At 37.0% G+C, this 23,921-nt stretch overlaps 2 protein-coding genes and 1 pseudogene across 9 annotated transcripts in view; all 3 read left to right on the top strand.

The window, feature by feature from the left end:
• The window catches only part of LOC118557366, a 37,884-nt pseudogene extending 18,852 nt beyond the window's left edge, over window positions 1-19,032 (top strand).
• The window catches only part of LOC105920155 (protocadherin alpha-8), a 48,659-nt gene extending 28,550 nt beyond the window's left edge, over window positions 1-20,109 (top strand). The window contains exon 2 of the mRNA XM_036127278.1: window positions 17,970-20,109. Within this exon, the coding sequence (XP_035983171.1) occupies window positions 17,970-17,975 (6 nt within the window). The 3' untranslated portion in view covers window positions 17,976-20,109. The remainder of the gene's footprint in view (window positions 1-17,969) is intronic.
• Window positions 1-23,921, top strand: part of LOC105920159 (protocadherin alpha-C2) — a 164,343-nt gene that overhangs the window by 33,108 nt on the left and 107,314 nt on the right. For 2 of the 8 annotated variants that reach the window (XM_036127272.1, XM_036127273.1), the window contains exon 2: window positions 17,970-20,109. The exons of 4 other annotated variants lie outside the window; for them this stretch is intronic. In XM_036127272.1, coding sequence (XP_035983165.1) covers window positions 17,970-17,975 — 6 coding nt within the window. In that variant the 3' untranslated portion in view covers window positions 17,976-20,109. Of the gene's footprint in view, window positions 1-17,969; window positions 20,110-21,087; window positions 23,907-23,921 lie in introns of those variants that run through there. 2 more of the 8 variants (XM_036127271.1, XM_036127258.1) reach the window with 2 other exon arrangements.

A 23,921-nucleotide genomic window follows, 5' to 3' on the forward strand; every position in this document is an offset into this window, starting at 1 on the left:
GATGAGGGAGGGAGATGCAGGGAGAGCAATGGAGTAGGGCAGGGGGAGGGGATGTAAAGCAATTTATTTATTGACAAGATAATACACTTAATAAAAACATAGAGACAAAATAGATTGCTTTAATAAAGTTGCCCTTGCAAAGCAGGCAGCAGATGGTGCAGATTCTAAAGCTCTAATGAAGTCAGGAATGGTTAATCTACTAATTAGTAATTGCATTGTATGGAGATAATCTATTTCGTCCCCAAAAATAGGTCAACCTTATATTTCTTTATGTAAAACTGACATAACTGTGTGCAACTTGTGACAATTTAATTGTGTCTTTGGTTCAAAGTACATTTTTGGCACAAACTGACGAGCAAGAGAGATGGCTCTTTACTGGAGTACACATGGAGGAAAAACAAAGGATGAGTTCAGATTTAGAGTGAACCACGGTTTCATGAAGCAGAGAGGTTGAACACACTTCCTCAGCAGTTCCTCTGCCCCTTTTCACTGTCTGCTTAACAGCAGTAATTGCCTATCTGTGTGCATTTATGCATATTTAATGCATCTCTGTGTCTGTATGTGTGTGAAATGAAAAACCGCATGAGGCATTATGTGTGTTCAAGTACTTAGCGGTACTGCTAAGCTGTGCCTGAACAGCAGATGGGAAGGAAATATGTGAATGAATAAAAATACATACAGTATCTTAAATCTTATGCATTGGGATTATCAGACTGACTGTGAGCTTAAACTGTGAGGCGATTTTGTGCTCCAAGCCAGTTTTTAGCTGCTATTATGGTAGTTTGCTTCTATAATGAGGAGAAAAGGGACAATGAAGGGAGGAATTGAAATTAGGGTCAGATTGAATAACTGATGCCAGAACATTTAAAAGGCCCTCTGATCTGGACTGACAGATCTATTTTTCAACAGCAGTGAAATAGTAAAGCAGGTATAGAGCAAGGGAGATTACTGTACAATTGTTTTTCTAAACAAATGTTCCTTTTACATGCCCAGGGTGTGCCTCCTTACCCCATTGCCTTTGCCTCTATGCTTGGCTGGCTCAGCAGATCTGTGCAACTGTGCTTGTATGCTGTGCGTTTATGCTGTAGATTTTTCACAGTGAGGTGACCTTCCTTCATCTTTGTCTTGAAGGAGGAGTTTAACTACTGTCAGTAGGAAAATGGAAGGAGGAAGAAAAGCAGCATAATTAGTCAAAATGACTGCAGCTTTAAAAAGTAGTCTTAATTATAATTTGACCGATAAATTATTTAGCTATTTACGAACCCTGGTTTTCCATCAAAATCACAGCTTTGACTTGATGGATACAGTACAGTACAGAACAGTACAGATAAAGATCAGAAATGTTACTACGTCTTGTAAATGTTCACCAGATCTTGACTTTTCCACCTTACATGATGTTTGCCCTCAACCAGTTCAGTGAAGCGAAGAGACTTGACTGCTTTAAAATTTTCTTCATTAGACAGAAAAACAGAAGATGTCTTTGCCGTTAATTTACTTTATCCTTCTTTGTTGTAACCTCTCATCTTCAAATAGTTAGAGTTTTGCTGGAAGTCTCTATTCTTAGCAAAATTATCATTAGTTTTGTTGTAGAAATGCAAAATCAAAGGTCACACCCAAAACATTTACATGGCATGAGACAAAAAGAGCTAAAAGTCATACAAATGTAGAATATTAATTTACAAAATGTATTTTATTTGTCATGCACATCTTTGTATAAAAAAAAGAAAAAAAAAAAAGATATTGGGCTACATGAAGTATACCAGACACATGCACAGAAAAACTCCTAGTGGTGCTGAAGAACCTGTCCTTTCTGCTGGTCAAATTATTCCAGAAATAATTCAGAAATACCCAAAAATTACCCTCTTTGTTATCAATACTCCCAAAAGGTGTTTTGATATTTGAGGAGCATTTATTTTTGAGAATTCTGCCCAGATTGTACCTCCAATATACACAAGTTTTCATGGCAGTTTATGGATGATATAATAACAAGTAACAAGCCACTTTGAGAACCATCTTTGCCATGCTTTTGTCATTCATATTGAGGACGGGAAATTTCATATCACCATGTGAGACAAAACCTGCACAAACTTGTATATGAGGAATGGCTGCCAATGACATCAGGAAGACCTGTATAATAAGCTTCTTAATGTATTCACAAACATAATAAAAAGGATCTGAAACAATTGAAAAATTTGTCTTTTTAGCTGATGCACAGAACAAAATCAAACAGCAAATAATTTAACAGAACTTGCAAATATTTTATAAGTTATACAAATCACATTAGAAAATCGAAAAATACAACCCTTACAACCTTATAGTCATATTATTCCCCCAATGACTGATAAACAATGCCTTGAGTCTCCCCTACCAGCGTTTTCAGCGGTGCTCAGTAAGCATTCAGAACCTAAAATTATTAAAACATGTACTTAAACTACAAAAAAACTAGTAATACACTTTCCTATTTTGAGTGCGTAAGTGTAAACTAAATACCTGGTGGTCCTTTAAATAATTAATGTATATGTCTTGATTGCATCAAAATAAAATAAGTAAATAAATAAAGAAAATGCTATTCAAGTTTTGCCATTTTATGCTAACAGATAAAATTAACAGATTAGGAAAAAAAATTACTTGTTGCTTGTGACTGCACTCCTGTAACGTTCCTCGAAATTCACTTTGAAGAGTAGTAGCCTGGGGATCTCCTCCATTATCACTGTCACTATCAAGTTAACCATCTGTTTATTTAGATAAAAAAGTTATAATTTTCAGCATGCCTCACTTTAAGATAAATAACCTGAAAGTCACTGATGCATAAACTCTGAAGTAATTTGGCTAGTTATAAAAGGCGGGCGGTGGATTTCACCTGTTTATTTACTTCTCTGGAGTACATAAACAGGCATTTCTCCTGACCACCTTCCTTCTTATTATTGCTGGGTGCAGTACTATTGAAGTAATGTGTGAGCTTTCTCTTCATTCTACCTGACAATGAAAACCTTATTTTAACATTATAAGCAGGCATTTCAGAGACGTTCCTTTGCAAAACTGTTTCATTGAGGTGCCAAGATCAGGGCTGATGCACCCTAATGTATCCCAGAACATTCATTCATTTACTGAATATTCATCCAGGTCATGGATCATACTCAGCCTTGATCATAACTTTATTTAAATTTAAGACAGAGAGGACAGATTGTTTTGTAAATATTCATATCAAATATAGAAAATAGAAACATATTAAGTTATGCTGTTTAAATATTTTAGGAAAACATTCAAGTTTTATATATATATATATATAATACAATAATGGTGCACAGCACTAGAGGACACTAATCTGTTTCACAACAAAAGGCAGGGACAGATCCCCTACTCTTCTCTTAACTCAGAGGTTAATTATGAACAAACAAGCATACACGCATTGTTGCTTCAGTGTTGCAGCTATGAGCACTGCACATACATTGCTAAATGTTTCCATTTTCTTTTGCAGCAAGCCTGCCTATTGTTTTGTCTTAGATGTAGATGGGAAATGTTTCAGACATAGTAAATAAATGTCACTCCCTCTTTAATTCACCTCAGAGTCTGAAAGTTTCTCCTGCAAGAGAAAAGGAGAGAAAATTGCATTGTGCTCCATGTAGACCTTCTGTAGTCAGCGCCGTTACTGATCTTATGAATGGGAACCAGAACTTCTTATGTTATAAATGTGGGTGGGTTGTGCATCTAGGCATCACAGCCTCTAAAAACACTTTCCCTTTCACACAATGTTATACAAGACTTGACAAATGGTATACATTTAGCAGACTCTTGTTCAGATGTGGGAGTCGTCCATCTGAACCATGAAGAAGTCCGAAAAATATGTTTTCTACTTCTTGTTGTGGGTGGTTGTTGAACAGGAGGTGCAAGGGCAGCTATAAAGTGAATGGGATCTTCACGGTTTGTGGAGTAAAGTTTAACAAATGTCCAAAAGTCAGAGATTGGACGCCACATGCATGTTTACAAACAGATGTGTTTTTGCTAATATTTTAATGTTAGCAAAAAAAGTGTTCACAAAAGTGTGAACGGTTCAACTTTTCTGCTATAAAAAATATTTTTTGAAAGATATTTTTAGTGTAAGATCTTAACATTTGCAAACCTTTCATTATACAATTTGTTTATTTAATTTATGATACTGTCTATGCCCTAACTTATTGTTTTGAATTCTGAGTCAGAAATGTTTAATTTTAAGTTATTGATAATGGCATTGTAGCATATCAAATGGGAAATGCCAGTGATTAGAGTTATAACCTCTATTCATAAGTTGTAAATGTATGGTTGCTTGAGGATGAAAAGCATTTCATATGTTAAAAGCCAAATTTAAAATTCTTTATAGGACAAGAAATTAGATGGATAAATACAATTCTAAGAGCAACAACAAATGATTGTTATTTAATGCTCAGACCCCTGTTGGAAGGAAGTGCATCTATACGGACCTTTAGAAATTTTAATTGAAGACCCCTGCTGTATGATTCAGAGATGGATACGTATGAAAAATGACGAATATATAAGAATATGCTGTTTAGTTGTTTGATTGTATTGGCATAATAATAGCCCAATTGTTAATATGATAGTACCCAAAGTTGATGTCTGATTTAAAATGAAAGGTATGTTAGTTTGGTGAGGTATATAGATGCTACACTATTATTATTAGTGTAATGCTATACCTGAATAATCCTGCTCCCTTCATGACTTGGAATACCTAAGTAGAGTATGTTGGATTCTTATTGCTTATTTTCTTTAATTTATTCAGTGCATCATTTTGATACATTTTCAGTCTTCAGTATCTTTTATTTTTATTTTTTTTGTTTTATGAATAATTTTTGGAGTGAGCAACCATTTTCTTGACTTGAGCCCCTGCCCCCAAAAATGTAAGTGAATGTCCCTGAAGTACATTGATTTCTTCAGTTTAAGGCTCAGCAGCAAAGGTAGACCGGCCTTCTGTCCAACCTGAAGGGATCCAAACCAACCGCCCTGTACAGGGACATCAAAAACTTAGTGAGCACCTTTAACAGCTAACACTATCAGGCAGCAGGGACATGGTCCCTTTAAGAACCCACATGTGGGTATGTCAGAGCACTGTGTGAGCTACAAGGTATATGTGCGCACTCAGGCACGGGTGGAAGCTGATCGACATGATGTTAGTGGATAAATCTGACTTTTGACTGAGAATGAGAGGATAATTAAGTTCCAACAACAGCTCTAATGTCTTTTCATGCAGGGAGCTGTGTCGCTGAAGCTGTTTGCAGTTATGGAAGTTAATCCTGAAGCTGTTTGCAGCTTTGACCTATAAATGGAGCATCCCCTGCTCCTGTCGATCATTATTTTGAGGCTGAACCGAGAAGTTTACTAAACCTAAATCAAAGAAGTGCCCGTCATTTGTAGTCATAATACTGGTGAACAGTAAAATAAGAGGGAAGATGGGGGGGAAACCTAAAAGAAAGAAAAAGTCCCTAAAATAATTGGTTTAAAATATCAAAGTTGCTCAGAGCTTTTTTGCTGCTGTTTAAGTGGCTGCAGGAGTAATGCAGTCTTAGACATCAACCAAATCACAGATTCTCCAGCATGACACCATGTGGGTATTAAATTAAAGTATTAAAGTATTAAATCTTACCCCGTATAACTAGCTTCAAAGTAACTAAACACAGAGAAAAAACATTCAGAAAAGGAGTGTATTTCATCCTGTTGCTGCATGTGGGCAGGTCTGGCTTTTTTAACCGGAACTTTGAAGCTGTTTCCATCTGAGTGTCTTTCATATTTCTATTATTTCTAGTTCTAAAGAAATAAATGATAGGAATTAATCCTAGCATAAATGTACTATAATTATACATTCTAAAAGTATAATTATGAATTACTGAACTATTAATTAGTCAGTTGTTTTGTTTTCTCATTTATCATGTGTGCGCAGAAAGTTTTCTTCAAAATTCTTATAGTGATCCATGCATGTTGATATTGGGACAAATCTGTTGGTGTATAAGTATCTAGAAAGCAGGCCTATCCAAGGTTAATCCCAGTCTTATCTGACTAGAGGTGTTAAATACTTTGTATTCTGTTGTTCTTTACAAGTATAGAGAAAATAATAAGTTTCTCTAAAATAAACATACCTCCTCATTGTATGCTTTGTATCTTTGTGGGTTGTGTTTTATTCTGCACTTGGAGTTTTTAGCACACTGCCCACACATTCTATAGTTTACTACTTTAGGATCTGGAAGCTGTAATAGTGTTGTATCATGACATTCTTTGATTTGTTTATTGCTTTATCTCTGGTGTGTTCTTGTCCCAGTGTGTTTGTCCTCCCTCTTAGCAGGGTCACTCTGTCTCCTCAATTTTTACCCCTTCCTCTCAGCTAGTCTCGCCTTACTTTTCTCTTGTATACATCTGTATCTTTTCCTCATTCATCCTCCTCCCTGTTGAACTTTGGCTGTCTTTCTGCATTTGGTACGCGTTCTCAGTCTGCCATGTGTCTTTTTTGCGCTCTGCCTCTTGCCTGTGGGGTTGCGGCTGTGGACGGATTGAGCTGTTGTGTGTCAGTAGGGCAGCTTCTCTCTTCTTTGCTGCAGCTTTGTTTGAGGATGCCGCAGCGCATATCGGGGTCAGCAGCAATGATGGTAATCTAATTTACACACACACACGTACTGCTGTTGAAGCAGAAACAGCCATGTTTACTCGCCACATGCAGGACTACTACGTTCATAGACAGGCATTTGTGAAGTGCAACAGCAGCACGTGGCACATACTCACAAATGTCTAATCCTCTTTAGCTGAAGGCACTTTCACAGAAACAAGGTGGCTGCATAAACAATGAGGGAGACTATGAGAAACTGCAAAAAGGGCTAAAACAGAATGAACACCCTTGATTGAATAAAAACACATTTTTACAGAACTCTGCATTTGCTTAAAGAGCATTGATAAATCATTTTAGCAAATATTCTTAAATATTAGAATTTTCTGCTACTTCTCACAAGCTTTATATAAAACACAGCTGTGTTATTTGCAGTGTTCCTAACAAATAATATTTTCTACTCAGCGTTAAGCTATCTATTAAAAAATCCTTTATTAATCCCAAAGGAAAATTAAATGTTGTTGTAACTCATATTATGCAGGTTTCTCTAAAGAGTTGCTGTGCCTGTGCTTCTGACTACCTGTTTAGACCCTTGAATCCCAAAAACTGTGGTCTGTTTGTCTGGTACAAATACTGGCTTTTATGTGTTAGAGAGCAGCAAAAGTATAGGCTTATTTTTTTTCCACTTTTAAAAATCAAATCATTAACGTTTTCTCCAAAGGATATTTCTTTATCCTTATGCTATGGTCCTTTTTTTTATATTTGAGATATGTTTCAGGCACTTTAGAGAGGCGAGGTATAATAACTAAAATGGCTCACAAACACAAAAAGCAAAACAATTACATGTTTCTTGTCTTTTGCTACAGTTTTAAATTTGACAGCACTTTTTAAATCAAGTTCAGACAGTCTTTTGACTAAAATCTAAAGTAGTTTTGGTAGGTATTATGGTATTTTGTAATGTTTTACTGTGGTGATTTTTTATGACTCTGTAAGGTGATTGTAAACAGGGTATGTGTGGACATTAGATGTATTTTTATGTTTGATCTTGGACTGTATTATTAGCTCACCTGCCCAGGGACTACAGATGGAAACTAGCTTAAGCATCTTTTATCAATATTTTTCTGCATTTTCTCCCTGTTAAATAAATTACTAAACTAAACTAGTTGCATTTTAGTCGACTGTAGTCATTTTAGCAACATTATGATTTAATCAACAAAATCTTACACAATCTTAGTCTATTTCATGTCCTATAAATTAAGTAATTTAATATACAAATCAAAGAGGAATTGTATATAAAATCATAAACTTATAAATAATGATGCAGTCAGTCCATTTAAAGTTTTTAAACTTCACCCTACTCATGCATCAAGCAGACTGCTTGGTTTAGTTATCATTGTGACAGTCTGCTCATTTATAGTCTCGTCATGGAATACAAACCCTCCTCTTTACCTCAGAGATAAGTGATCTTTTTGAACCAGTCTGATTAGCCGAGGCCTTCCCTTTGATCACACCAGCCTGTTGTGATGCTGCCACCTTTTTGTGTTGAGGAGTGTCTGTTTACTTATCCGACTTACAAGATTAAGGGAAAATATTAACACCTATTGCCATTGTTAAAAAGTATTTTCTTGTACTTTGAATCAGGTTGTTTGAATCCCAACAACTCTTCGGACAGGAAGGTGACAGGAAATGTGAAAAAAGACAAGTATTCATCAGCAGTTAGCAAAGAAGGCCAGAATATAAAATTAAAGCATTCCTATCCCTGTTCCAGTGCAGCCTGCGTTGTGCTTCTGTCAGACTCTGTTCCTCCACATGCGGTTGAAAGCGTTACAATTTGTCCATCTCATGCTGCATATATATAGTCACTCTTTTTCTACCACTCAGGAAGACTTATTCTCATTGAAAACCTGTCCTAGGTGTGCCCTGTTTTTATCCCTAATCACCACTGAAAATAGGACTGGCTCTACCCTGACTGGGCATGGATAGCTAGGTATAAACACTGTGTGGGTGGGTGGATGGATTTTATTTCCCTCCAATGATTTTGTCTCAATTGTATTTCTCAACAACAAAAAAGACATCCTGTTTAGTCATCAAGGTTTTTTTTGTTTGTTTTTTTTTTTTTTTACATAAAAAGGCCAGTAACAAAATATTTTCAAAAAGGTTTTAGTCAACCGTATGCACACCAATCACAAAGGTGAATACATTCATCTTTAAGAGGCTGTGATTTCTCATTTCATCTATCCTGTGATTTTTTTGTCATAATTTATGATAAACATAACATTGTGTTTCTCTCTCTTTTAATAATCAATCACTTCCAGTCTAAAAGCTCAACTAGATCATTGTGTTTAGCCACATTTATGGCCTCAGTAAATTTAATGTGACCAACCTTTCAACTTTGGATGTTACATTTACACTACGATGCACCCTGCCCATGTGATTATTTTAATGTGTTAATTCTGGGCTCTTTTAGTGTGTTCTTCTGTTAATGAGTGTTCCTGTGTATATGTGCATGTTCCTTCAGCAGACATGCCAGTGATTTACTATGAATGGAGCAGGAGGCTGTTGTCCCCATTGTCAGCACAAATGTTGCTGCAGTGCAGCTGATGGGGGGGTATGGCAATTAAAGTTTCTCTTCCTGGTACACATTTAATATAGGGTCAGACATGAGACTTCCTTCTGAACTAATTTAACCGTAAATAACTATTGCATTTGAATTCCCAAACTTTGAGGCATTTTACTGCCACAATCTTTGCTTATTTTCATATTCAGCATTTTTTTGTTTTTGTTTCGTTCTTTCTTATGTTGCCTCAGACTTAATAGGGTAGATGAGGAGTAAGTGTGCCAACATTTCGTTGCAGGGTGCGTTCACAGCTGTAGGGTTAGCTTCTTGCCACAACATGTTTTGCTCTTGTCATTTGTCCTAGAACATGACGAAGAGCGGTTTGGAGCCATGTGTGGCTTGGATGTGAATTGGCCCGCGTTAGCAAGCAGTATTTGGGTCAGATCTGTTGACTCTGAATTAACAAATGGCTATGCAAATATTTTTTCTGGACTTTTCTTCAGCTCAGGTTTCTAAGCGATATTAAGAACTTATGAAAATTATCATATTCCCTGCTCATGTTTTCGAGTCCAGTCGAGTGTGACTTTTTATCCTCCCGTGGTTTGGTTGGGTAAGGTCAAAGTTTCATTAAAACTCTGGAATTAAATTTGTGTGAATAAAACTTTCTTTTAAAGTATTCCCTCTGAATAGTCCCCCGGCTTGGTCGATTAAAGCCTGTTCTCTCTGTTTGCAGCTTCAACCATTGTGGCATGTACTATTTACTAGTATAAGGAATTAGTAAATGCTATCTTGTCATTTTAAATCCTTTCTGGATGAGCAGAGCTTAAGTTGGGAACCGTGATGATGTGTTAACCTGCTGTGTTCTAGCACTGTTATAGTAAAAGGAGGAATGTTAATAAAATAATATTCAACTAGTCTAGCTGATATATCTCTCTCTCTGATGTAATAACCGCTGCAGTGTTTTTTTTTTTTTTTTTTTTAGTTAAGTTTAAGACAAGCATATTTTTCTTATTTTTTTCTGAATCAACAGAGATTAGAACAGATGTGGGTCTGCAGAGCTGTTGTTTGGCATCAGAGCCCACACAGCCGCAACATCTGCTGCTGTGTGCGGGTCATCATGGCCTGCCTGCGGGAGTGAACTGACTTATGGGTCAATATAAGGCTACAAACATATCAGCCATATCCATTAAGGGCAAACACATAGGATCCCCGATGGATTGATGTTGAAAACCTAAATCTAGATCCCTCAAATCTAGATTTATGGAGGAAGGTATTGGTGTGTGATTAGATAATGGGTGAAAGTGTGTGGGGAATCCAAAGTCACGAGGTCAGACATTGGATGCAGCTTTAATAAGAGGATTGGTCTCTTGCAGCACTATCTGCATGCTGTTAACTGTGGGGGTAAATGGGGTAAAGAGTGGAGAATGCTGTCTGATTGGTACTGGATCTTGTGTTTATTTCTGAATGGATGGGATCAGATGTTGCTGTTAAAGAGAACCAGTCTCAAGCTGCAGGGTTCATCATCCCCCTGTGGCTCTTTGTCGCATCTGCTGCTCCCACTATGCATCTTGGGTAATTGCTAAACCTTGTGTTCAGCAAGTGCAGTCCTCCTTACTGCTCTTTCTTGACTTCCTCTGGTTGTCCACAACTTGTGTGCTCCGAACAATAAAGCTAAGTAGTAAAGCTTTATGTGCGCCAGTATGTTATTTAAGGCAGCTAAGACACAACGTTGCTGCCATGTTGCTAAACATTATTTACTGAGGGTTGTAAGGAATCTTACTGACAGTTGTAAAAATATTTTGTAATACATGAATAGATTTCTTTGTATTCTGCTTCTGGGGTATTCTTCTTTATGTAATGTAAATGTAAACAAATACATTCTGAAATACTTTTAGTCTAAACGAAACAGTTATTTGCCATTATCTCAAGCATTAATTTGCTATATATATATATATATATATATATATATATATATATATATATATATATATATATATATATATATATATATATATATATATATATATATATATATATATATATGGTCCTTCCCTCAGTCCCCTCTCCACCTCTATCCTTATTCATAGCCTAGGCACCTCTTGATTACTGGAACTCTCTCCTCTACGGTCTTTGTCTGAACTTCTCCATATTCACACCCCCTCTTGCTCTCTCAGGTCTTCCTCCTCTGTTTGTCTCTGTCCCCCCTATCCACCTCAAGACCATGTGAGGCAGATCTTTTTCCTATTCTTACCCCCAGCTCTGGAATCAGCGGCCTCCTGACATCCGCAATGTTTACTCCATCCCCCCATTTTAAAAGTCACCTCAAAACTTAAATTTTTAAAGCTGCCAACTCTCTATAAATGTTTTATTTTGAATTTGTATTAGATTATTGATGCCGTGTTATTGTATTGCCATTTGTTCAGTTTTAGGTTTCTGCAGTGTCCTTGAGTGTTATGAAGGGGTTTGTCAAATAAAGAAAAATAAGATGCATTATCTGAGTGAGCCCTAATAAAGATAGATGATTGACGGCAGCCGCCAATATTATGAGACATTGTGATAAAGATTATGTGAATAAAAAGACATTAGCAGTAGATTTTTTTTTAATCTGGAACTTTTAATTAATCTGTAAATAAACTTAAAATTAATATACATATTGACAATATGCACACATTTTTCCAGTTAGGTTAGAAAATGTCATACATACAAATTTTGTAAATAAGTTGACAAATTTCCACTAACAAAGAACAACAGATTACAAAGTCTATCCATCCGTGCCTCAGCAAATCCACCTACTGAGTAGGATTCGTATCGCAACACCACAATTATCAGTCAGGTTAAACTAACCTGTTTCATGATGGCCTAAATCCAGCTCACGTTCCCTTTTGCTGGATAGATGCTAATATAATAAGTTTGTCAATAATATTTTTCTGTTATAATTGAAAAAATCCCAAATATCTTCCTAAAATAATTGGATATCTCATCACGAACTCACCTTGTACATGTATAAACAAATAATTTAACATGACATTTTACACTCAAAGGAACCCCTTGATCAGATGACATTGACAGTGACATAGTTAGAAAGAAACAGATATTCTAACTGATGAATAAATCAGCAGTAAGATATTGAAATGAGCCGAGCTTCATTTTACTCTTACTGGTCATCTTTCTGAAATGTGAACCTTTGAGGTGATCTTTACAGCCCATGAGTCATGCCATCCCACACGCAGCTTTGCCTTTTGTAAAGTTGTTCTGCTGTGCTTATTTTTAGCTGAGCCGTCTGTCCTAAAAATGAATCAGAAATGTGGGCAATCAGAGCTAGCGCTGTTTTTTTCTGACACTACTGTGGAGATTAGAACTTACGTTATGTCCTACAGATCTTGTGTGTGTCTGCTTGAGCGCTGATTGTCCCTTTATGTCAGCATCAATTTCATTGTTTCCCGCCATCTTATCTAGTGGGTTAAGTGTATGAAGAAAGCTCAGAGAGGGGTGTGGAAGATGAATGTGAATGCTGTCAGCCTGACTCAGACACTGCTTTCTCCTCCCACCGTGTTTCTCTTTCACCTCGTTTCTGTCCTCCTTATCACTACCCCACATTTCTGTACCACAGATGATTCTCCACTTCACCCATTGCTGTTCCCTCCCGTTTACACGATAGGTTCTTCGCTTCTCATCTTTGTCTCCATTTCTCCTTATTCTCATTAAACAAAGAACCCTTATCTGTGATTTTTGCCATCCCTCCCCCCTCCTACACATGCTGACGTCTTTTGGCTGTTTTTTTTTTTACTTATGCCCCCTCCTGTTGCTTTTTGCAACTGCAAGTTGATAGAAAATGAACATTGTCCTTTCTGGTCCTTTTCTCATTTTTTATATTTTATTTACTTAAGTTTCATTTTTAACTGTTATTTAACTTCCATGCTTTACTTGATTATTATTAATCAATAATATACCATATTGTTTACCCTTTTAACAAGAGAGACAGGCCATTCTCCCTTTACCACATGACTTTTCTTTTTAGTGCTCTAACTCAGGAAGATGGTTAATCAAAGCATCTATTTGAATAATGAGTTATCTTTTTTACAGGGTTAACCCTGGACCTGCTGTGGCATTTAAAAGGAGCAGTTCAAAATATATTTTGCTTGTGACATGAAACATCAATGAGTCTCTTCTATATGAGGCACAAGCGACAGCAAAAAGTCACCATAAACGATATTCTTTGTTTGACAAATACCCTTTTGCATTTATAATAACAATGACTTGCAGCACTGTTGAAGGAAAAAAATAAAAACTTGCTTGAGTATGAAAGTTATATTTTCTGAACTGATGCATCTGACCCGATGAAAAGACAGAGACTTGTGAAACATTCCTTCTAATGTGTCACTTTTTAATGGTTAATTATACTATTAAACCCAATATTATTCACACCCTGGCAGGATCAAACTAAAAATATTGCTTTTTCCTCTGAAAAAAACAACTTTCTTGTAACAAACTGTTTAAAATACAAATTATGTTGTTAGCATAGTTTGACATAGTTTGATTCATCCTTTTACATATAATTTGCCTATCAGATAATCTCCATTTTCATTGTATGTTTAAACAATATGCTTTATGTTAATTCATATCATTGCACATTGTCTTGCATTATATATATAGTTTTAGTTACTCAAGTGCATGCTGCTGATTAAAAAGTGTAATAATTTATGCTTTAAGGAAAGCATGTATTTCTCTGGGGTGCAGCATGCCAATGGAGTTGTACATGCCGACTTTGCTTTTTGCAGTGCTTGCAGCAGTATCTATCATTATTACATCTACAGCATAACATCAGTTTCTCCAGTCTTGGTGAATTAATGCCACTTTTGGTCTACTGCTGAGTTTATTTAACTTCAGATCTTAGCAGCAGACAGCACAACCCAAAACATTATGATACACTGAAAAAAAATAAACTAACGTTTCTCAGCAAATATAATCTAAAAAATTACTCTTTGGGATATTATATGGGCCACAGTATAATTAATTTATGATTTGCTTAGTGTGTGTAAGATGACCAAAGTTGGCCTAGAAAAAAAAATGGTAGCAAAGTAACAAGCACTTTGTTAGAATATTTCACAATTGCTCTGTGAACCCTTTTTTTGGGCAAAATTGTCTTAACTCACCTTGTGTTGTCTTCTAAAGGAGAACAAGATGCTGGGACAGTTGCATCTGATAGAAAACAGTATATTGTAAAGTAATACATTAACATAGAAGAAGAATATCCTGCAGTGAGTAATATATAGTATTACCATGTAAGAAGGCCATGTACAGTATAATCATGATTTCTTTAATGGTTTTGGATATGATGTGTCTGTATCCTGCAAGCACTCTTTACTCCCATTTAACAAGAAATAAAGTTTCCATAAAGTGTGTAAAGTCATAATGCTATGTAAGTAAGTTAAGTAAATACAATTTTATTTATATAGTAGATTTTGTCAGGCAGGTATGACAAAGTGCTTCACAAGGGTAAACCCAACAAAATACTCAGCAATGTACAACTGAGAAAACAAACAAACAAACAAACAAAATAAAAACACACATACACACTCAACATAAATCAGATCAGAAATACAACAGGAAGTCTGTCCATGCAAGGCTCTGCAGGTTAAGACTGACACTTTAAAATGAAACCTAGATCTGACTGGAAGTCATTGTAGTGACTTTGAAACAGGAGTTATATAAGTTCCTGTGTTTGAGGGAGTTGTGGTCTAGTAGCAGAGTTTTGGACAACCTGAAGACAAGCGAACCCCCTCTTACTGCAAATAATAGACCACTACATTAGTCAGGTTGTGCAGAGACAAAAGCATGAACTATTTTCTCAAGCTCACACAGTGTATCTAAGTTTTGAGATGATCCTTGAATGAAAAAGCATGTTCTTACCAGCTGTTTTAAGATGGATGTTTCTCCTCCCACGCAATTGGGTGGAATCATCTTAATGATGCATGATTTCATTTCAATCATTTGATGCATTTTTCATGATATGTTACTGGTTGGCAAGTGCTGGTTGAGCACCGATTTAAGAGAAGGCCAGGGTGTGATGTGCCATCACATTTTTTTTTATTTACTCTTTTTGTTGTTGTTGCTCTGAAGTCTATAAGGATGTTTCAAATACGTAGGGTGCATACAAAATTAAAAATACTTTGTGGATGTAATTTTAACAGTAATACAATCCACAGGCAAAAAAAGTAGGGAATTTATTCAAGTTTACTGGGTTTCTGTATGGTCATTACATATATCCTGAAAGAGAACAGGTGAAATTTTCCACCCAGCATTCTCTGCCACCCACACAAACACTCATAGTTCCTCTCGACATGCCAAACGCAGCATCATCTGAAGTTTAAACTGGGCTATAGTTACCTTTTGTAAAACCTTCAACCATGAAGGGCAGGTTAGTCTAATATATATGTTCACTTTTGAGGGTGATGAGAGTGGAAGGCGTTTACTATTTTTGGAAAGCGTCAGGTGGAGCTTATACGATTGGTTGGCAAGTCATTATTTTATAAATAGTCATCGTCATTTCCTGTGGAAAGTGGAGCAACCTCACAAAATCATTCCAGCACTTTCTAACATAAGAATCTCTACAGGCAGCACAGTCTTCTATTATTCATTCATTTAAAAAAAGAAAAGAAAAAGAAACAGGCCGTGGCCCAGTGCAGCAGGCCTGTCTCTGCAATGCTTTTCTCATCTGGTGCTGTCTTGTGCATTTTCCACTGCATGACTAGGAAGGATGTATACAAAAAATAACCTGCATAGTTGCTTATTGATGCTGAGATTTGCAAAGTATGAACAAAATGCAAAACTCCACATAAATGTGTTGTTAGAAGTTTTGTTTATCAATACTTAAAAGAATAACACTCTATGCGCAAGGATTATTGCACAGGCATGCAATTATCCCACATATTTTACAAGATCTGCAGTTAAAAGATCAGGAAATGTTCTCAACATATCTGCCTCTTTGTTTTAATATGTATCTGTTGGATAAGAATAGGAAGGTAATGTTAGATTCAGGACATCCTCATCACTATTTGACATCTAGGGCAGCTCGCATTTAAATTTCCGGTGCCAAAGAAACTGTGCATCACACTCTGAGGCTGCTGGTGCAGCTATGAAGCTGATGCAATTTATGAAGTGTGTAAGAGTGCTAATCTGATATAGGATTTTATATCCGCCCAGGCCTCTGCCTCAGGATGTCTGAACATGTAGAAGCTCTTATAAAGAACAAAGAAGAGGGTGAAAATGCTCCCCCTTGTGGCAAAATATGTGCATTTCAGGTTCTAGTGCGTGTTTGTGTATCTATGCATTCAATTATTTAGCATGTTGCCACTGTGAGTGTTATACTGTAGTGACTAGAACTGTTATTGACTATCTGTATGAGCATTGATCCATGAGTAGCAGCTTCAGTCCCATTTCCCCATAGTGTCTGATTCAGAAATGAGAAACATACCCCTTAAATTGTGAACATTGTATTGATGAAACCTGGGATTTCATTCCCAAATACAGCCTGCTTGCCTCAGGCTGTATCTGAGAGATCAAGAGACAAACACTGAATAGAGGGATAAAGAATACAGGGACAATTGGGTGTCTGTAATTTGTTAAGTGTCTTTTTCCATATGTAAAATATTTTGGCAATAGGGGACATTTTTAGTTGGAGTTCATTTGTGAAGCATTAATGATCAGAAAATAAATGTTATGTTCTTTCTGTTGCTGCACTGTGCCATAAGGTGGGGTGTGGCGGAGGAGGATGCAGGGAGGGGCCTTGAAAGGGACTGCATATGCGTCACCGTGACAACAAGAGGGAGGATAGTGAATCAATTATAGGAACACAGTGTGAGGGATTCTGTCAGATGGACTCTGCACAGGTTTTAGCCAACCAGTGTGTCTATTACAGTCACATGGAAACTAGCTTTCCAATCAAATGGCTGTGATACGTTTGCTGATATCTGAACCTTTTGCATCCTCCTTTTATCAGATGTCAGTGCTGATCTTTGGATTTAATCCCGAGTGTGCCTCCCATCTTGTGCTTTAAGATGCACAGATGTGCTGATCTGCCATCTATTTTTTCTCCTGCTCTCACACACTCAACTATGAATTACAAAAATCCTTATGGGTGCTAAGTGAATTTCCACATAGTCCTTTATGAAAATTAATTAAATTTACCGTAGCAATATGGAGTATGATACCCAACTTTTACATGAAGTTATAAACAGAGTATTGGGTGGTCTTCTGATCACTAATACATGGATGCTGCTTCATGTTTTCCCTTTCTTAGCAGAAACAGTGGGTTATACTGCAATCCAAACAGCACGGTGCTGGGTATTTAAAGTGTCAGGTTTTCTCTTTTTTCATAAAAGGTTCACTGATCTGTAAGGAGCAGCTCATGACATAAGCGAGGATAATCACACAGCAGGTGTAGTGTGCCTGTTGTTTTACAGTAGAGTAACTAATTAAAGGATTTTTTTTAGGCAATGGTCCATCACTTTCCAAATGAGTGAATAATGTGTCCCTTAGTGTGTGTGTGTGTGTGTGTGTGTGTGTGTGTGTGTGTGTGTGTGTGTGTGTGTGTGTGTGTGTGTGTGTGTGTGTGTGTGTGTGTGTGTGTCTGGATTTTGGGCCTGCTCCATATTGCTGTGTCCTGATTTTTCATCTTGTTCCGGCTCATGTTTCCACAGACACGCCCCTGCCCTACTTACTCCAAAAAAGAGAGGAGACAAGCACAGATTTGGAAATAAATGATTAAGTGGTAGTAGGATTAAACAGTATGGATGATTCATTTTTCATTCTTCTCTTCATTTCTTTCAGGAATGATATTAAAGACAGAAGAGGATAAGCAGTTAAAGCTCATATGTAACTAACTTTGTACATTTTAACATTGTGTGTGTTTTGGGTATAGAAACTTATGTACCATAGCTCTCAATTGTTGTTTTCCTTTTTAATCTTTTTTGTATATTTATTTTTCTATTAATTTGAGCTTCTAATTTCCAATTGTAATTCTTTGCATTCTGTTTATTATAGTGATAAAATGCCTTAGCGCGTTATCCCCTGAAACCTCTCCTGATTAAAATTTTCATGATAGAAATATGAGGATGCACGGTGCAGTTAAACGTTTTTTGCCACCTTGTAGATTTGTTTTTTTATTCTTTTTGATTTCACGAATTTACTTAAATGTTACAGATTGTCAAACACGTTTTAATACCAAACAAAGATAACCTGAGAGAATGCAAAAAAAAAGAAAAAAAATCCCTTTTTAAATTATAATTTAATTTATTAGAACAAAAAAATCTTTATGTGAAAATACAATTGTACTCTTCTTAAATCATTAATAAATAATAATATGTAATAATAATATAATCAAATGGCAGTGGGTAAGGATTAGGATGTCCCCTTGTGTCATAATGAGCTTAAGCTCACACTGAAACAGACTGTCAGTATTTCAACACATGATTGCTGGACACTTTCTACAAGGGGATGCAATGTGGGGCTTGGAGGTGCAGTGGGTGGGGCATGGCAAGATGCAAAGGTCAGGCTCTCTCAGGGGCTGTGGGGGTGGACACAAACTGTCTATTTTTGCTAAAGTGCTGCACCAGTGAATACTCTACAGCAGTGTTACATTACCAATGTATGAGCATCCCAGATGGAGCCCAGGACAAAAAAAGTATAGTTTGTGTATGCTTATGAACGTGTGTCTATTTTTTTTCCCAAAAGTGTTACTATGATGTGAATGGTTTATTCATTAAACTAGAGTTTTAGCAAAATGTACGCAGCTCCATAATCTCATGTTTCTTTTTGTATCCCTGAACGAACAGGTTGTTGTGTAAATGAGTGTAGGTGGGCGTGTATGCGTGTGTCTTTGGCAAAAAAAAAACAAACAGAAAACATCCTTCATGGAGTTGCTATGGAGATGGGAGAGCAGTACACATGGAGACAGGAAGCAGAAAAGGGGGAGGCTTGGCCTCAGAGCACATTCAGATGGCACCCTTCCCCCCATCCACAGACATCCGTGTGAATGTTACAGTACACGCCTGTAAAACCCACACTTACTCCCAATTGTGCACAGAGATGACAGGTTTGCAAAGGAATATGAAGAAACAATCAGACTGTGGTGACAGAATACATTTAGTTACTAAATATGGTAGAAGCTGATCAATAATGTAGTGAATATGCCTAAAATGTAAACCAGTCGTCTCCCCTGCTGCCCCCTCCCTTCTCTTAACACTCGCTGCTTCCCTTTAAGCATGCTGCTCATGATGCTCCCTATAGTAAAGAGTGAAACACATTTAGAGAAACAGGCACAGATATTTATACATGTATAGTTACCGGGGACAACGTTGTGTATTTTTTTAAAACACTATTTGTTCATTATTAATTATTCACCATATTCTATTATCATACCTTCAGGGAGGTAGACTTTCACCACTGCATACATAGCTTTAATATTGACTCTCAAGCACTAAAGAAAATATTTACTCATTTATTTGAAATGTTTTTTTTAGTAGAAAAAGAAAATAATTACTAAAACAAACATATACCTATGCATGTATGCACAAAATATACACATGCAATTCTATAATTCTAGAGTAAAGAGTTTTATGCTGATTATGTCCCTTTTCGGTGGATGTTTCCCAGAAAAGCTGTAACACTGAGAAGGAAATTATGTGCATCATGACGTCAGGTTGCCCTTCATAAGGCCTAAAGGCTTGTTCTCTGATACAAATCTTGTTTGACCATAGCAGACTGCAATACTTGGTGATCTAAATCATATAAACACTGTCATGTCCCTGGTGTTAAATCACAGAATGTTTTACATGTGTAAATGTTTTGTTTAAATGTTATTGTGTTTTATTGACATGTTTTCTGTGTTTGCAAGATCGATCGTCTTGCACATTTTCTTTGAAGAAAAATAAATAATGCTGATGACCTGTCAGACCATCATGCAAACATCCCTTGACATAATAGTGCTGAATATGTCAGAATCTGTATCTGTCACATTGATTTTAATAGAAAGATAATCCAGGGACAAACCCTGAGAGCTCTGTGCCGCATAATCATGACCAACAAACAATGACTCACTGAAATTCAGGTAGGTACAGTATGTTAGACCAGTTGGTCTTTACATTAAGTTTTGTGTACGTTCACAAATACGTAAGTATTCACTCTGTGTATCTAACTCAGCTTTGAGTGCATTACAGACACTTTTCAAATACACATTAGGGAAATTAAGTGCATAGGTCCCTCATTGTAAAATATTATTGTTATTAAATCTGGGGTTGAACAGATGACTTTGGCTTTAAGATGATTATTAATACTTTCAAATCAAATAATGTTTCCTTCTGAATGGAAATGGGACAGGAGTTACTGAATCGGGCACCTAATCCCAGGATTACATACTGGGGAATCTGCATAAGCGCATGACTGCTGTCTCTGTGGAGATGCAGGGAAACAGTGAAATATTCCAAAATAATCCTCGCAAACTGGAATACCTAGTTCACTGGAATAATTACACCTATAGAAAAAATAAATTTGTTGCAGCAAAAATATTCAGAAAAGAGGGAAATAAAAGTCTGTCTGAGACAAAGTGGGAAAATATTTATATTAATATTTGTTGTTTGCACAATTGATTACATAATGGAAAATGAAGAGCATTTTGCTGTTTGACATGTAAAACAGAACATTGCCACATTGCTCCAAAGTATGATTGCTTATAAGGCATATTTAGCTAATAATAATAATAATAATAATAATAATAATAATAATAATAATAATAATAATAATAATAATAATAATGATAATAACAGGTGTCATTGAAGGACTGAAAATACAACATTTTGATTAAAAAGTTATCTGCTATACAGACAAAATAGTGCCTTATAAAGATCCTTGAATTGAAAACAGCCAAAGAAAAAAAACAGAAAAAAAAAAATACGGTTTACAAAACTGTTTAAAAAAACTGGGAAAAATAATGATATAGAATCAAAATGCTCTTTATCATAATAAAATAGCTTGAACTGCAACTTGTGGCAGTAACACTGTTTTCAGTTGAATTTTTCAAATGCACATACCATCCTTATACTTGACTGAAGAGTGAACATTTGTCTGTGCTGCTTGCATCTCTAGTCCTTCTCCACGCAGCGTCGCTGATGATCCATCAAAGACAGCAGTGCTTTTTTTTATAGACCCAAGCCCCTCCTGCTTTCAGCTGAACATCTTTTCAGTCTCTGTTGTAGAGACATTGAGGGTGGTATAAAGACGCTGGGCATTAAAACCATTAAGCTCAGTGCAGTTACTATCATCCTTTATGTGAGAAAAATCCATCTTGGTCTTGAGTTTGTTCACATTCTTCATTCATATTGGACAGAAATGTTTTCTTCTTGTGGATGGAGCTTTTTTGGGATGCATTTCTGCCTTTTTTTACTCGGCTTCTGCTGGAAAACGGTTGCCGGACAGCTCTCATATTCCGTTTTAGAGGAGGCAATCCCAGGAACACCGATTGGAAATATTGCCAAGGATCTAAACCTCAACACACAGGAGCTGGAATCCCGTATGTTTCAGATTGTTGCAGGAGCAAAGAAAGAATTATTTGAGATAAACCTTAAGACGGGGGCTCTCCATGTCAGTGAGAGAATAGACAGAGAGGAGCTTTGCTCGGAGCAGCGCAGATGCTCACTTAATGTAGAAGCTGTGATAAATAATCCGTTAAAGCTGTATCATATTAACTTGGAAATTTTAGATGTAAATGACAATGCACCGTCCTTTACCACCAAACTGCAGAATTTGTATATTGCTGAGAGCACTTTACCTGGAGTGAAATTTGCTCTATCTGAAGCAACTGATGCAGATATGGGGAAAAATGGGGTCAGTACTTACAAATTAAGTCTGAATGAGCATTTTTCATTGGTTGTGCATAAAGCAGACGACAGTGTGTCTGCAGAGTTGGTGTTGCAGAAGGCATTAGACCGAGAAAAGCAGCCTGTGATCACCATGACACTGACTGCATTAGATGGCGGGACTCCTCCTAAATCAGGCACCTCACAGATTATTGTTAATGTGTTAGACAACAATGATAACATTCCCATCTTCAGCGAAGCGCTGTATAAAACAAAAATTCCAGAAAATGCACAGGTAGGAACAACAGTGATCACTGTAAGTGCCACTGATGCAGACGAGGGCTCAAATAGTGAGATTGTTTATTCGTTGAGAAGCAAAGATCAGGATCACATATTGGATATATTTGTAATTGAACCGCAGACCGGGATCATTAAGGTTAAAGGGAATATAGATTATGAGGAGAAAAAAGCTTTTGAGATACGTGTAGAGGCTAGCGATAAAGGACAGCCACCCATGTCTGCTCACAGTAAGGTGCTGGTAGAAGTGTTGGACTTAAACGATAATGCTCCTGAAATCACCGTCACCTCATTACATCACACGGTCAAGGAGGACGCAGCTATTGGCACTGTGGTTGCACTTGTGTCAGTCCTTGATAAAGACAGTGGAAATAATGGTGACGTAAAAGTCCAAATAAAAAATGATATCCCATTCAAACTTGAAACAAACTACAAAAATTATTATTCTTTGTTGGTTGATGGGCCCCTTGACAGGGAGAACGTCTCTAACTACAACATTACTATAGTTGCCAAAGACAAAGGAATCGCGCAACTTTCAAGTACGAGTAGAGTTTCTATAATTGTTTCTGATGTAAATGATAATGCACCGCTGTTCTCAGAGGATGTAATAAATGTATATGTGAGGGAAAACAGCCCAGTGGGAGACTTACTTAAACAAGTGACTGCAACTGATGCTGACAGTGAGCAGAACAACAAGGTGAGCTATTTGTTTTTGCAAAGTGCCGGAAATAGGTTACCATTATCTACAATAGTAAACATTAATTCAGAGACAGGAGATGTTATCAGCCTACAGTCGTTTAACTACGAGGAGTTAAAAACATTTCAGTTTAAAGTTCAGGCCACAGACTCTGGTGTTCCTCCGCTCACCAGCAATGTCACAGTAAACGTTTTCATCCTGGATGAAAATGATAATAATCCAACCATCTTAGCTCCTTATTCTGAACACGGTTCTGTTAACAGTGAGACCATCCCTTATTCTGCTGAAGCAGGATACTTTGTAGCAAAGATCAGGGCTGTGGACGCAGACTCTGGATACAATGCGCTGCTTTCTTATCACCTGTCTGAGCCCAAAGGAAACAACCTGTTCAGGATCGGAACCAGCACCGGGGAAATCAGGACTAAGAGGAGAATGAGCGACAATGATCTGAAAACGCACCCCTTGGTGGTGCTGGTTTCTGATAATGGAGAACCTTCCCTGTCAGCTACGGTGTCTATTGAGGTGATGGTGGTTGAAAGCACAGCTGACGTCCAGAATCAGTTCAGACATGTTCCTATAAAGGAGGACAGCTTCTCTGACTTGAACTTGTATCTGCTGATCGCCATCGTGTCGGTGTCTGTGATCTTCCTGCTGAGTCTCATCAGTCTAATAGCTGTCAGATGCCACAGGACAGACGGCACTTTCAGCAGGTACAGCGCCCCCATGATCACCACCCACCCTGACGGGAGCTGGTCTTACTCTAAAGCTACCCAGCAGTATGACGTGTGTTTCAGCTCAGACACACTGAAGAGTGATGTAGTGGTTTTCCCCGCACCGTTTCCACCTGCAGATGCTGAACTGATCAGTATTAATGGAGGAGACACTTTTACCAGAACTCAAACTTTACCAAACAAAGAAAAGGTAAGACATTTATGT

This window comes from Fundulus heteroclitus, chromosome 23 (genome assembly GCF_011125445.2).
Source record: "Fundulus heteroclitus isolate FHET01 chromosome 23, MU-UCD_Fhet_4.1, whole genome shotgun sequence".
NCBI lineage: Eukaryota > Metazoa > Chordata > Actinopteri > Cyprinodontiformes > Fundulidae > Fundulus > Fundulus heteroclitus.